Below are 15,685 nucleotides of genomic sequence, written 5' to 3'. Positions count from 1 at the left end.
CGGTTTTTATTTTTTGCACTATAAACAAAAAAAACAACTCAATATCTTTTACTCTTTGCTATATATATATATATATATACACACACACACACACACACACACACACACACACACACACACACACACACACACACATATATATATATATATATATACACAGTGGCTTGCGAAAGTATTCGGCCCCCTTGAACTTTTCAACCTTTTGCCACATTTCAGGCTTCAAACATAAAGATATAAAATTTTATTTTTTGTGAAGAATCACCAACAAGTGGGACACAATTGTGAAGTGGAACGAAATCTATTGGATATTTTAAACATTTTTAGCAATTAAAAAACTGAAAAGTGGTGCGTGCAAAATTATTCGGCCCCTTTACTTTCTGTGCAGCAAACTCACTCCAGAAGTTCAGCGAGGATCTCTGAATGATCCAATGTTGTCCTAAATGACTGATGGTGATAAATAGAATCCACCTGTGTGTAATCAAGTCTCTGTATAAATGCACCTGCTCTGTGATAGTCTCAGGGTTCTGTTGAAAGCGCAGAGAGCATCATGAAGACCAAGGAACACACCAGGCAGGTCTGTAATACTGTTGTGGAGAAGTTTAAAGCCAGATTTGGATACAAAAAGATTTCCCAAGCTTTAAACATCCCAAGGAGCACTGTGCAAGCGATCATTTTGAAATGGAAGGAGTATCAGACCACTGCAAATCTACCAAGACCTGGCTGCCCCTCTAAACTTTCAGCTCAGACAAGGAGAAGACTGATCAGAGATGCAGCCAAGAGGCCCATGATCACTCTGGATGAACTGCAGAGAACTACAGCTGAGGTGGGAGAGTCTGTCCATAGGACAACAATCAGTCGTACACTGCACAAATCTGGCCTTTATGGAAGAGTGGCAAGAAGAAAGCCATTTCTCAAAGATATCCATAAAAAGTCTCGTCTAAAGTTTGCCACAAGCCACCTGGGAGACACACCAAACATGTGGAAGAAGGTGCTCTGGTCCGATGAAACCAAAATCGAACTTTTTGGCCACAATGCAAAACGATATGTTTGGAGTAAAAGCAACACAGCTCATCACACTCAACACACCATCCCCACTGTCAAACATGGTGGTGGCAGCATCATGGTTTGGGCCTGCTTTTCTTCAGCAGGGACAGGGAAGATGGTTAAAATTGAGGGGAAGATGGATGCAGCCAAATACAGGACCATTCTGGATGAAAACCTGTTGGAGTCTGCAAAAGACCTGAAACTGGGACGGAGATTTATCTTCCAACAAGACAATGATCCCAAACATACAGCAAAATCTACAAAGGAATGGTTCACAAATAAACGTATCCAGGTGTTAGAATGGCCAAGTCAAAGTCCAGACCTGAATCCAATCGAGAATCTGTGGAAAGAGCTGAAAACTGCTGTTCACAAACGCTCTCCATCCAACCTCACTGAGCTCGAGCTGTTTTGCAAGGAAGAATGGGCAAGAATTTCAGTCTCTCGATGTGCAAAACTGATAGAGACATACCCCAAGCGACTTGCAGCTGTAATCGCAGCAAAAGGTGGCTCTACAAAGTATTAACGCAAGGGGGCCGAATAATTTTGCACGCCCCACTTTTCATTTTTTTATTAGTTAAAAAGGTTTCAAAAATCCAAAAGATTTCGTTCCACTTCACAATTGTGTCCCACTTGTTGGTGATTCTTCACAAAAAATAAAAATTTTATATCTTTATGTTTGAAGCCTGAAATGTGGCAAAAGGTTGAAAAGTTCAAGGTGGCCGAATACTTTCGCAAGCCACTGTGTATATGTGTGTATATATATATATATATATATATATATATATATATATATATATATATATATATATATATATATATATATATATATATATATATATATCTCAATAAGCATATATTGGTTTGTTCAAAAGTTATAGCGTCTACAAACTATGGGAAAGATTTAAGGCTTATTTTATTTTTATTTTTTTACTAGTAATGGCGGCGATCAGAGATTTTTTTTTTTTTTTTTTTTTATCGGGACTGCGATAGAGGCGGACAAATCTGACACTTGACACATTTTTGGTACCAGTGACATTTAATACGGTGATCAGTGCTATAAAGATGCACTGATTACTGTATAAATAACAGACAGGGAAGGGGTTAAGACTAGGGGCGATCAAGGGGTTAACTGTGTACCCAAGGTGTGTTTTAACTGTAGGGGGATGGGACTGACTAGGGGAAGGGAGAGATCAGTGTTCATACTTAGTATGAACACATAATCTGTCTCTACTCCCCTGTAAGAAACGGGATTTGTGTGTTTAAACACACACACACACAAATCCCTGTTCTTGTTCTGTAACAAGCAATCGCGGATGCCCGGCGGTAATCGCGCCCGCTGGGCGCTCGCATCAGCTCCAGGGACAGGCGTCTTAAAGAGCCAACTTACAGTTGCGCAGGGGAGCTAGCCTGCCGCAGTGTAACTGCGACGGCTGGTCTTGAAGCGGTTAAAGTGTTACTAAACCCAGGAGCCTGCATTCACTATATCTGGTCTCCCACAGTACACAGAACATAGAAATGCAATTATTTTAGTAAATATAAACTGCTAAATACCTTTTCTCATCAGCAGTGTATAGCAGTTGTGACTTCTATCAGTTCCTGGGTAAAGCTTGTAGGAGTTTTCATACTGCACTGAGATGACCTATCAAGATCCAGGACCCCTGACCCTTGTCATCTGCACAGCATATACATATCCATAGTGCGAGTTTTATGCCTTTTTTTGTTGGTGTGTAAAATGAAGTGGCAGCATTGCCCTCTGAACACATGTCCACTGTTCCCTTACCACTCTGAAAGACAATCCACTGCAGAACACTTGCCAAATACCACAAGTGAATACAATGCCCAACAGAACACGCCAAGGTTAAAAGTGGTTTGGTTATTATACAGAGGTCTTTTTACTAGTACCCTTCTACTGCAATTCCCCACCCCTCCAATCATATACCTGTGATCTGTTGCTCTAAAATCTGTGCACTATCCTGACCTTCTGGGTTGCAGAGGAGGGTACCGAGGGGTGTGGAGCCATAGCAACAGAGCCATGTGGCTTGCTGAATGCTGTGTGGGTCTATGGGCACTCAAAAGTGCGCAGGCATGGGTAATTCCTTAGCAACTGGCTAGTCAAGGAGACACTGACAAATAGGTGGGCAGTGACCAGGGAACCAGGCAATGGATGGGGGTGTTTACATACCGCTGTAGTGAGGCTTCATGCCCGGGGAAATATCTACCAGACATGTAGCAAGCAGGACACATTTAGTTTGACAGGGAAGCACCACAAACGCCCTGCAACTGCATGCAGCTCCAGCACATTTGTCGTCCAAAATGTTGTCAATGCGGTAGTAAACCACAAGATACACACACACTAATATATATATATATTTTTTTTTTTTTAAGTCATAATGTGCCAAAACATGCACTGCATACTAGCACATTATGAAAGACTTACCTGCACACTGAACCTCGTAGCTCAGCGCTGTCATGGCACCCCAGCACTTCCATCTTCACCTGGTCTTCCTTCCAGGCTCACAGGCTCCGGCTCTTTGAATGGCCGAGGCAGTGATGACGTCACACCCGCATGCATGCCACAGCATGGTGCTTTACATTCTACAGCATACTGTATGCCCTGAATGCAGAGCGTCACTGTGCATGCATGGGTGATGTCAGCGGATGTTAATATCTCCTAAACAGTACATGTTTAGGAGATATTCATTGTATCTACAGGTAAGCTTACAAATGCTTTAAAAAGGCAGTGAAGGGGAGTCACATCACCTCTTAACCGCCTGTCAATCGCCTCTGAAGCATGATCAGAATGCAGATCAGGCTTCAGCGGTGAAGGGCTCACCTAGACATGTAAATACATCTGAACACTAATGCATTAATGGTGTGCTCGACGCGTCTGCATCCCCATTAAAAAGCTTTGGCAGATGCTCCTTCTGTTACTTTTCTATTGTATGGATCTTTGTATCATCTTAGGTAGTAATGCTTTCTACCTCCATCCATAGGGTTTAGTGGCACGATTACATTGACTTCAATGGAAGTCTTGGAGGAGTGGTAAAGCCTGGCAAACGACAAGTTAGGTCAATTTTGGGACACAGCGATGTCACGTAAACACTGGTCGTTGCGTTTGTAAAATTTCCAAGTTTGAAGCTAGCGTAAAGCTAACTTAACCTATAAAAAAAAGCAGCAAAGAAAAGGCTGATTGTTGGGGTTTTGGAAGAGTGGAATAAGGAGAAGAAAGCCCCCTCCTCCATAGGACTCACATGGAAATGTTTACCTGGCAGTAACAACAACAAAAGGCGGCCAGTGTGTGGAGCGCAGAGCCCCCATCCGGGTTATGGAGACCTTTAAACATGGAGCTGATGACACCATAGAAGTACACTGCACGACCCGGAAACCTACATGGTTATTCCCGTCCCCGCCGAGGGGGGGTGCGCACACACACACACACATACACATCAGGGGTCACATCCCCCCACACGGACACCCTCCTCTCCTCACTACCTCTTGCCCCCAGGTGAGGCCTACATACATACCCCCGGAGCTGTCCACAGCCTCGCCCTTCCTCACAGCACCACTTACCGGGCCCCACCGCCTCCATCTCCGCTGCGGTCCTCTCCGGGAGTCTCTTTTTCTCCGGAATATTTGCTCCGGGTGTGGGACCCTCCACGGACGGAATCGGGTCAGAGGAGGAAGGAAGCCGCCGAGTGTGTCGGGGCCTCAGCGACCAGTGACGGGAGAGAGGACAGGAGGTGCCGGATGGGACACAGCCGCCCTACAGGACCTTCTTCTGCCGCCACACACCGGGGAAAACACCACAGGCCGACCGTCAATTCAACGCGACAAGCGACACCGGAGGCTGGGGAGACCGTGTGAGCGAGCGTACGAAACGGGAGCGCGCACTGGTGGGCCGGGGGCGCGCAGCGTGTGCTGGGACCGTGTACGGGCGGGGGGTCTGCCCTGTGCACAGGAATCATTCAACCCCCGGGGTACACAGAACTTCGCTCTTACTAAATGATTCACACAATAGACAGTAAAGCAGCATTCCGACTGGAGGGATCCCAGGCTCATAACAGCCGGAACATGGAGGAGGGGAATACCTGGCCATTGTCTACAAAAGGTTACATGGGATCAAGTCTCTTCAGCACCTCATTCTTCCAGGATTACCCCCCAATACACTACAATCTTATCTTATCACCTACACCCCAAATAAGCTACAAATCGTACCTTACTGCACCCTCCCGCAATATGGAACCTCACTACCTACATCCTCCAATACGCTACAAATCGTACCTTACTACACCCTCCCGCAATATGGAACCTCACTACCTACATCCCCCAATACGCTACAAATTGTACCTTACTACACCCTCCCGCAATATGGAACCTCACCATCTACATCCCCCAATACGCTACAAATCGTACCTTACTACACCCTCCCGCAATATGGAACCTCACTACCTACATCCCCCAATACGCTACAAATCGTAGCTTACTACACCCCCCCGCAATATGGAACCTCACTACCTACATCCCCCAATACGCTACAATCGTAGCTTACTACACCCCCCCGCAATATGCTACAATGGTACCTTACTACCTACATCCCCCAATACGCTACAAATCGTAGCTTACTACACCCCCCCGCAATATGCTACAATGGTACCTCACTACCTACATCCCCCAATACGCTACAAATCGTAGCTTACTACACCCCCCCGCAATATGGAACCTCACTACCTACATCCCCCAATACGCTACAATCGTACCTTACTACCACACCCCCGCAATATGCTACAATGGTACCTTACTACCTACATCCCTCGATATGCTACAACGGTACCTTACTACCTACATCCCTCGATATGCTACAACGGTACCTTACTACCTACATCCACCCCCCCACCAATACGCTGCAATAGTACTTTACTCCCCCCCCAAATACACTACAATTTTACCCAACTAGCTACATCCCCAATATGCTACAATCGTACCCCATCACTGACACCCCACCCCCCCCACCAAGCCAATATGCTACAATCGTACCTTACTACCCCCAAAATACGCTACAAAATTGTACCCAACTACCTACACCCCCCCCAATATGCTACAATGGTACCTTACTACCTACACCCCTCAATACACTACAATTGTACCTTACTACCCCCCAATATACTACAATCAATTGTACCTTACTACCTACATCCCCCAATATTCTACAACAGTACCTTACTACCTACATTCCCCCATAAGCTACAACTGTACCTTACTCTCCCCCCCCCCCCAAATACATTACAATCGTACCAGACTACCTACATCCCCAATATGCTACAATTGTACCTCATCTCCTACATCTCCCTCTCCTCCCTGCCAATACGCTACAATCGTACCTTACTACCCCCGAAATACGCTACAAATCTTACCCTACTACCTACATCCCCCCCAATACGCTACAATGGTACCTTACTAGCTACATCCACCCCCAATACGCTACAATTGTACATCACTACACATACCCCACATTACGCTACAAATCGTACACTACATAAATACCCCACACATTATGCTACAGCCTACATTACTAAATATATACTCCACAATACAGTACAATAATAGATTACTACATACACCCAATACACAATAGATTGCTTTATACATTACCCCACATTACACCATAATAGATTACATTCCTGTGGGGTGTATGTATGTAGTAATCCATTATTGTAGTGTATGTATATAGTAATTTGTAGGGTGTAAGTATGTAGTAATCTACCATTGTAATGTAGATTTTTTTTACAATTTAACCTTTTAAATATTTATTGCAATTTTTTTTTTTATTTTTTTTTTTTAATCAGTCCTGTTGGGGGGGGGCTCTGGTGAGATATTAGGGGTAACAGACTCCTGACATCTCCCTTTTGAGACAGGGAAAGGGACTGAGGACAGATATTCCCCAGTCCCTTTCTCTGCAGCCTCAGCTGCACTGAAGATGAACACCGTTTACAATGCTCAGTTTTGAATGGACAGTCTGTAATCACTGACTGTTCATTCGGCAAAGGATGGAGCCGGTAAGTTACAGATTTACCGGCTCCTTCCTCCAAGCTCCAGCCTGACAGATGGGGGACCGGAGCGCACGGAGACAGTCCTTTGAAAAAGTCACGTGTCTAGTGATGAAACCATCGGGAGGAGCCAGTGACGAGCAGTGCTGTGTGTACACTGTTGGCGTGTGAGGAGATCCCAGCTTTTAGCTGTATGCAACTGACCTTACCATATGCGATTTATTCTGCTGAAAAGTGTGAGTGAAGTTTTACCCTTAGTTTATAGGGATTACATATTACACTTCCTGCGCAATGGTCTTTTTGTTGTTTCATACTGCGGAAGTTCTTTGAAAGCCAGAAGCCAGCCCATGCTAATGAGCAGCTGAATATATGAGCAAGCCATCTATCACTGGGGATTACTCATTGAAACCTGACTATATTCATCAATCACCAAAGACGTTATATTTCTTCACGCTCATCCTTTCTCTTTTTTATTGTGTTCAATAATTTATTATCACATTGATATTTCGTTATAGGATTTTGTTATGGTGAAGGATGTTATGTTATTTTTAATAGGCTCCATTTGATCATTTTGCACATGATTCACTGATTAACCATTAGGAGATCACACCGTGTTATATTGGGAGGTTAATATTAGCGCATTATACATTCTGAATATATAAAACATCGGAGCATTTGCCTGAGTATGCTCAGCATCGGTGCAACCCTAATGTATGTAGTATTCTCTTGTAATGTAGGATGTATGTAGTAGATTACTACATGTATACAACCTACATTATATTATATTATATTAACAGATTACTACATAGATTCACCCACAGGTGTCGGCTGTCAGAATACCCAAACAGCAGAAAAGTCTGAGTGGATGCGGCCATTGTTGAGCTGAAATTTTCAGTCCAAAAAAAAAAAAAAAAAAATAACCACCTGGTTGATTTTGCTGTTCTGTCGCCAATTTGACTACGGATTTTGCAAAGCAGTGTTGACAGCTCTGCGCATGCTCATTTCTCATTGAGTTTCTATGCTGAGCATTTCCTCCCCATCACATATGAGCAACAAATTTAAAAGAAAAAAAAAAAAAAGACCCAACATTTTGAAATTGTTTTTGCTTTCTGCTGTAAAAAATATGTCCAAATAAAAAATTCTTCATAAATTTTGGACAAAATGTATTCTGCTACAGTACATGTCTTTGAAAAAAAAGTTCCAATAAGTGTATGTTGATTAGTTTGCATGAAAGTTATAGCATCTACAATCTATGGTATATATACACTGGAATGTTTTTTGGCGGTGATGAGTGACTTATAATGGGACTGCGACAGAACGGCAGGCAAGGACCCATCTTTCACTGACATCACCAGTGACACTAATACAGTGATCAGTAATAATAGTATACACAGTTACTGTACTGACACTGGCTGGAAAGGGGTTAACCTCTAGGGTTAGTCAAGGGGTTAAACGTGTGCCTAACAATGGAATATGAGCTGATTTTTATTAAATGTCTGTTTCGGAAGAAAAAAAAAAAAAAAGATGGTTCCCTCTGTACAAAGCCCAGTGTTTTGTCTGTTAACACAGGGCTCTGGGTTACGACTGGACTGGCCATGAATCATAGGCTGGGACCTGCTGACAGACTCCTGCTGTGTACAATCACAGCGGGTGTTGGAAAGGGAGGGGGGGGGGCATGAATGTTCACGCCCTATACCTGGAGTATATACCTATCCGCAGTACATTGGTTATAGTTTTTAACCACTTCTGGTTCCTGCAGCTGTATACTCATATAACAATTTAGTCTATTTCAGCTATGGGCCTATTGATTTGGCAATAATTTGTAATTGTTCATTATAATCAGATATTACATGTGGTGCTGACCCCCAAAAGGAGTCGCATGATGTGTTGGGTCCCCTATTCCTGTGCCCATGACTCTGCAAATGGCACCACACTGACACCAGGCCAGGGAATATTTAATGCCGATACATAGGCAGTACTCCAATGGTAAATTATGGCACAGCAAGGAATATATATACAAATGCCATTACCCATTGAGGCATGGACTCAACTAGACCTCCAAATCTGATCGCAGGTGCAATGCTCTGCAGGCTCCCAAGAACAAAAATCTTTACCTGCAAAACAAATGCATTTTCAGTGAACTTACCAATTTTAAAATAAATGGTGGGAGATCCCCTGATGTACTGGGGCCAGAATGATTGAAGCACAATTGATTGAAGCCAAAAAGATTGAAGTTTGAGATTAAAGCTAAGGAAGCCCTGGGCCTCAACTCCACTTTATCCACTTAAAGCGGGGTTCCACCCAAATTTTGAACATTATCTCTATGCATTCTCTTCCTTGCCTAGATGCTGACATGCTGTGTAAAAAAATTTAAAATCGCCGTAATTACCTTTTTTTTCTAATCTTCTTAGCACTTCCTGGTTTTCCTCCCATGGGAGTAGGCGTGTTTCTAGCCTCTCACAGACCTCCCACAGTCCCCTGGGAGCTAGTCTCAGGCTTCCCAGCATGCATTGTGCAACAGCATCATCACAACATCTCGGTGAATGCTGGGAGCACAGCATCCAGGAAATACATGCTTGTGGGCTTCAAATGCCCACAATGAAGATGGAAACCGCCTTCAGTGAATTTTATAAGTTATTCTTTACAACGAAATCAGACACAGGCGGACTTATTACACAGAACATGTGAGTAGATAATCATGAGAAGAAAAGTTTGTGAATGAACTCCAAAAAAAAAAAAAAAAAAAAAAAAACCGATAGATAGGTGGACCCCCGCTTTAAACCCAGAAAGTGTTCTTTTATGGAATAAAGCCAGCAGTTCAGACACACCTCACAAAAGTCGATAGTAAGGCATTCAACCTCGTAAAAGTGGAAAGTGGAGCATTCCCAATAGGTTGAAAGGGCAGTTTGTGAAGTACCGAGTAAACCAAAATCAAATCCCATGGAATATGTTAAACGCACAGAAGGAGCCACACAGGACACCCTGAACAAAGGTCTTAAAGTGGTAGTAAACTTGTTATTTTTACCTACAGGTAAGCTTATAGAAAAGCTTACCTGTAGGTAAAATTAATGTCTCCTAAATGTGCACTGTTTAGGAGATATTCTAGCAATCAGCAGCCGGTGACATAACAGACATGCGCTCTGAAGGAACGGCATACTCGAGCCGTTCCTTCAGAGCTGTTAACCACAGCCGAGACTCCCACGTGTATGCAGTCATCGCGGCTCCGCCAGTCAGAATGCCGGAGTGCGCGAACCCGGAAGGAAGAACGGGTGAAGATGGAAGCCTCTGCAGTGGTGACAGCAGATTGTTGGAGGGCTTCGTTTTAAGTCAAGTCTTTCATAGTGTACTAGTATGTGATGCATACTAGCATATTATGAGATTGCCTTGCAGGGTGCAACTTTTGTTATGTAGACTTTACTACCGCTTTAATCAAAAATGGGAGGCTAGTGGTCTTTTGATCAAAACTGCAAACGCTAAGACCTTTAATGGTAGTCAAATGCCGATCTAGGCCTCATCGCCAAACGTCCAACAGCATGTTTCCTGGGGGTGAATGTTTTTTCTTCTACCTCTTGTTATGGCAAGACTTATAATTTTCCCCTAAAGGGAGCATTGTCTGACTGGATCCCAATCAGATACCCTCCTGTCAGGATGTTCAGCATTGTGGTGACAAATTACTTGGATGCCAGAGGAATCCCATCTTCAGATAGCATTCCGGAGCTCCAAGTCCCTTGCACTGATGGGGGTTTCCTTCCCAACCTACCAAGCTGGCTTCCATTGGGAGGATCTGGCCTGAGCAGTGTGCTTAAGGTAAGATCAAGATGTTTCAAGCGAGGAGTTGACATCAACTTCTGAAGGTTCAAGATTAGGGGTTGACCTGTCCTCACCACATTGGCCAGGATTTGTTCAGATTATTCCAGGAACAGAAGGAGGCAACCAGATAGCCCACAGTGGGGATGCCCTAGGACTGTAGCAGGGGGAACACAGGAGCCAGAACATTTGTGAACTCACAGGGTGCAGAGAACAGGCTGAATGGCAGGGCAATGACCTGGAAGTTCTGTGGAACCACAGTGAAAGCTAAGGGATCACTGATGCACTGGACATGCAAGTAGGCATCCTTGATGTCCACAAAGGCCAAAAAACCTCACTTACTGAGGGAGGCTATGACAGACCTTGTGGATTCTATGTGAAAGTTCTGGGTCTGAATGAAGACATTTAGGGCCTTGAGGTCCAAGATGGGCTAATGCTCCCTTTTTGATTTTTTTGAGACTGTAAAAAAGGTTGGAATAAAAATGTTAAAACCTTTAACAATTACTACTGGTGTAATATCCCCTTAATCCAGAAAGGCCTGCAAAAGGCAGCAAGGGGGAATGCTCATCTGAACAGCAGCACAGAAAGGTCAAAAGAAATTAACTAGGGGAAAGGGGTTCAGGGAGCGGAACTCTACTCTGTAACCCTTGGAAACATCCTTCTGTACCCAGGCATCGGATATACCATCTTTCCACACATCTGCAAGGGAGAACAGATGTTCCTCAACTTTAGAAAGTGGGCATGTCCCATCATCCCAAAGACGACTGTCTACAGGTATAGGACAAGGGCGATATTCAGGCCCCTTTTACACTTGTACATTTTTGCCATGCTTTCCCAGGGCAACAAAAGCACATTAAAATTCTCAAATAAATCCTATTTAACTGTTCACACTACAGGTGTGCTGCGCTTTGAAAAGTCCTGCATGGTGTATCTTTGGTGCAGTTTTTCAAAAGCGCACAAAAAAAAAAAAAAAACCACACACACACAAACACGCCTTCCCATTGTAATTCAAACGGGAATGCATCAAAAGCGTTGTTCGTTTGAAAGGGCCTTAAACCATCTGTGCAGTAGTTCTGGGTTGCCAACATGAGCTCTAAACACTCCAAAATTCGGAGATCAGTGGGGAGGGAAGCTAGATCCCTTCTCATAAGTTTGGTTCATCCTCCTGTTTGAAAGGCCAACATCACAGTTATGGCTAGCTGCAAGGCAGGGCCTGCTAGAGAAAACAAGGTTTAAAAGGTGCGACACTGCCGAATGGTGGGAAGTATTGTTAATAACTTGTCAGACTGTGACATGCGAGTGGTGTTAACTGTTGTAGTTTTCCAGTCAGTGTTCAAAATGACTGGGGGTGGCAAATGCACGGGAAGAGTTAGTATTCTTGAGGCTTCATGGAAATCCTAGACAGGTAGCAGCACTAATGGAAGCCACAAACTGCTCCTCCATAAATTTGCATGCACCACATCAAATGCTGAAAAAGTCTCCAAGCCTGGAATTTATGGCAGTTGCCTGCAAGTCAGGGAGTACATCACCCAGCAAGAGATTTGAGACTCTTCAGACAGAACCCCCACAGCCAAAGGTTTGGAAGCCACTAAGGCAGCAGGCAGGATGGCGGAAACAAGAGTGCAGACTGCAAAACTTCACCTAGTTAGAAACAAAGAAAGGAGGTGCCTCTGGGTGCAGACTTAAAAACAATTTTAATAAAAAGAGCAGCAACAGAGATTGCACTCACATTTGTGTTGAGTTAAAAAGGCATATGAGAATCCCAGATGTAACTGGAGGGGTCCGTGAGGTCGATCATACCTGCCATGGATGTGTAATCAGACTGGTCTTTCAGATGCACTGTGTCCACCGGCCAGCAATGATGGAGGAATACCAGAATGAGGCTTGGAAGGCAAACAGCAATCCAGGTGAGGGGCGATGACATCACACACATGCGACGCGTTTCCCGAGTCAGCAAGCCGTGAATGGCATGACGGCTGCACTCCTTTGTCAAGCTAATTACTATGGGATTAATTCAGAGCATATATGGGAGGAAGTGAGGAGAGTGGTCATGAGAGAAAGCTGTATGGCGTAGTGTCAGCAAAGAAGGACGTGTGGGGGGGGGGGGGGAGCTAGTAGTTACTATGGGACTAGTTGAGAGAATGTATGGAAGGAAGTGAGGGGAGTGGTCATGAGAGGAAGCTGTATGGAGTCTGCCGAGGTCTGACGAAGGAGCCGCACATGCTCCGAAACGCGTTACCACCCCCTTCTCTACACTGACACCATCAGCCTTGTGTGTCCCGCAGTGAATACAGGCTTCCCTGCTGCCTCCTCTTTCCAACACACATGAGAACGCTTTATAGCTGCTGGACAGCTCTACATTGCTCCCTACCACCATGCTGAGGATGGACACATGCCACAGATGAGGACTCCTGATTTTATCATGTCTTAACACTCAATCTTGTAAGTGCTTTTAACCCTTTGTGCACTTTATTCAATTTTGCATACTGCGCTTAGAGGCGCCTTTCTTTTCCTTTTCTAGAGCTTCAGAGTTGCTTCTCCTCTAGCCAAAGTGCTGCCAGAAGAGCCACCTCATCACTATCATCCCTCTGACCAGCTACCCACCTCCACCAGAGCGCCCTTATCTCCTCTGTTTTATACCTGTGGCCTGTGCGGCTGTCTGGGTTTTGTTTAACCATGCTCCTTAAGCCCCTCCCACTGGTAAGAGTTTGGCCACACCCAAATTTAGCCATAAATCACTTCAAGTGTCCCTCATTCTGAGGTTCAAAAGTTTGGAGGTATGACTAACTCTTACTAATCAAAATGCACCCGAGTGCAGCCCTTTAGTGGGTAGAATTTCACTTTTCATAATAGAAGCCTTTTCTAATTTTTTTTTTTTTGCCCAAGCCATCCTAATCTGCTTCTCTCTCACTTTAGTCCATGGCAGCCTTCAATCTGCAGCCCTCTGTTCAAAATGTTAAATAAATATTAGCCCATCATTTCCTGAAGCATCATGTGACTATATATGTTAACCTAATATGCTACCATGAATTCTCTTACTGCATCACAGAACAGGGTGTTACCACTCTGAACCATACCTCCCTCTTTAAACGACCTCTTATATCCACCCACCTTTTTTATTCTTCCTTTAAACACTTCAATACAGAGCATTTATACACCCTTAATTCCCAGAACAAATTTCAGCTCTTAGCGCTCTCACTCATGCTATACTGTACCCAAACAAAATTTTTATCATTTTTTCTCAAATAGAGCTTTCTTTTGGTGGTAATTTCCCCCCAGCTGGATTTTTTCTTTTTTTGCAATATAAGCGAAAAGAGCGAAAGTTTTGGGAAAAAAAAAAAAAAAACACACACACACACACACACACACACACACACTTTAGTTTCTATTGTAAAATTTTGCAAAGTAGTCATTTTTCTTCATAAATATGGGACAAAATGTATACTTTTACATATCTTTAAAAATAACCCAAATTAAATTAGTGTATATTTAGTCTCTGAAAGTTAGAGTCTACAGCCTATGGTGCAAATCATTGAAAATTTATCACACCTGATGTACTGAAGGCCTATCCCATTTCTTGAGACAAGCCAGGGAAGTACAAATACCCCCCAAACGACCCATTTTTGGAAAGTAGACATTCCAAGGCATTTAGTAAGAGGCATGGCGAGTTTAAGTAGTCTTTTTCCCACAATTCTTGGGAAAATAAAGAAATTTTTTTGTGAAAAATAAAAAATTGTCAAAGTTATTTCTCTCACACAGCACACTTGCAATGACACCCCAAAATACATTCTGCTACTCCTGAGTATGGCAATACCACACATTTATGAGACCTTTACACAGCCTGGCCACATACAGAGGCCCACCATCCAAGTAGTACCTCTAGGCATTCTAGGAGCATAAATCGCACACAAATTCCTGCCAACCCATCACATTGTTGAAGGCCCTTTATATTTCTAACACATAACATGTACTGTACATACCAATTACAAACCAAAATACATTCTGCTGAGCAAAGGGTAAAGAAGAGATTACCTGCGGTTTTAGTAGTGCAGTGGTCCACAGAGGAGCGCATCGGTCAAGGCAGCGGGCAGGAACGTGGACAGCGACAGCAAAACAGGCAGCTGGCAGGAATACTGTCCATAGTCAGTACATGTAGAGATGTCAGCACAGCCAAAGCATTGGTCCAGGTAGGAGGCAGGGATGTGGTCAGCAGCAGTAAAAGGATCGTCCATGCAGCAGGCAGGAATACTGTCCATAGTGCAGACAGAGATATGGTCAGTACAGCCAAGGTATTGGTCCAGGCAACAGGTAGGACCATCAAGCTTAGGGCCTCAGTCAGGAAAGAAGGGGGACAGGGGGTAGAGACTTCTCCCACCCAAATCTCTTGGAAGCCTCCGGACACCAGACTCTGTTCTGGGAATTACAAAAACAAAGGAAGACCAAAAACTGGTTTTCTTAACTCAGAACCCTCTTCTGTGCCCCTCATATATGTGAGATCCCTGTGTTGCATGGTGAAAAATCAGTCCAAAGGGCAGGCAATAATATGTTTAACAGGCCGAGGTCAGTGCAGGTAAAAAAGCAGAAATAGACAGTAGGCAGGGGCATAGCCGATAGGCCAGGGTCAGTTCACATGAAAGGCAGAAACATGGCGGATAAACAATGCAGACGGCAGGCAGAGGCATAGTCGATAAACAGGCCAGGGTCAGTTCACATGGAAGGCAATGATATGGTTGGTTGAGACACCACCGAAATATTCAGGACAGAAATTGTAAGCAGGGAAATGGCAGTCT

The 15,685-nt window shown here is 44.0% G+C and overlaps 1 protein-coding gene across 1 annotated transcript in view; it reads right to left on the bottom strand.

Moving 5' to 3' along the window:
- The window catches only part of LOC141128352 (protein argonaute-4), a 146,278-nt gene extending 141,322 nt beyond the window's left edge, over nt 1-4,956 (bottom strand). Inside the window, exon 1 of the mRNA XM_073615596.1 lies at nt 4,615-4,956. Within this exon, the coding sequence (XP_073471697.1) occupies nt 4,615-4,633 (19 nt within the window). The 5' untranslated portion in view covers nt 4,634-4,956. The remainder of the gene's footprint in view (nt 1-4,614) is intronic.
- Nucleotides 4,957-15,685: the final 10,729 nt, after the last annotated feature.

Source organism: Aquarana catesbeiana, linkage group LG02 (assembly GCF_042186555.1).
Source record: "Aquarana catesbeiana isolate 2022-GZ linkage group LG02, ASM4218655v1, whole genome shotgun sequence".
In the NCBI taxonomy this organism is placed as follows: Eukaryota; Metazoa; Chordata; class Amphibia; order Anura; family Ranidae; genus Aquarana; species Aquarana catesbeiana.
The sequence above is the reverse complement of the archived record's forward strand: the minus strand, read 5'-3'. Positions and strand labels throughout refer to the sequence as shown.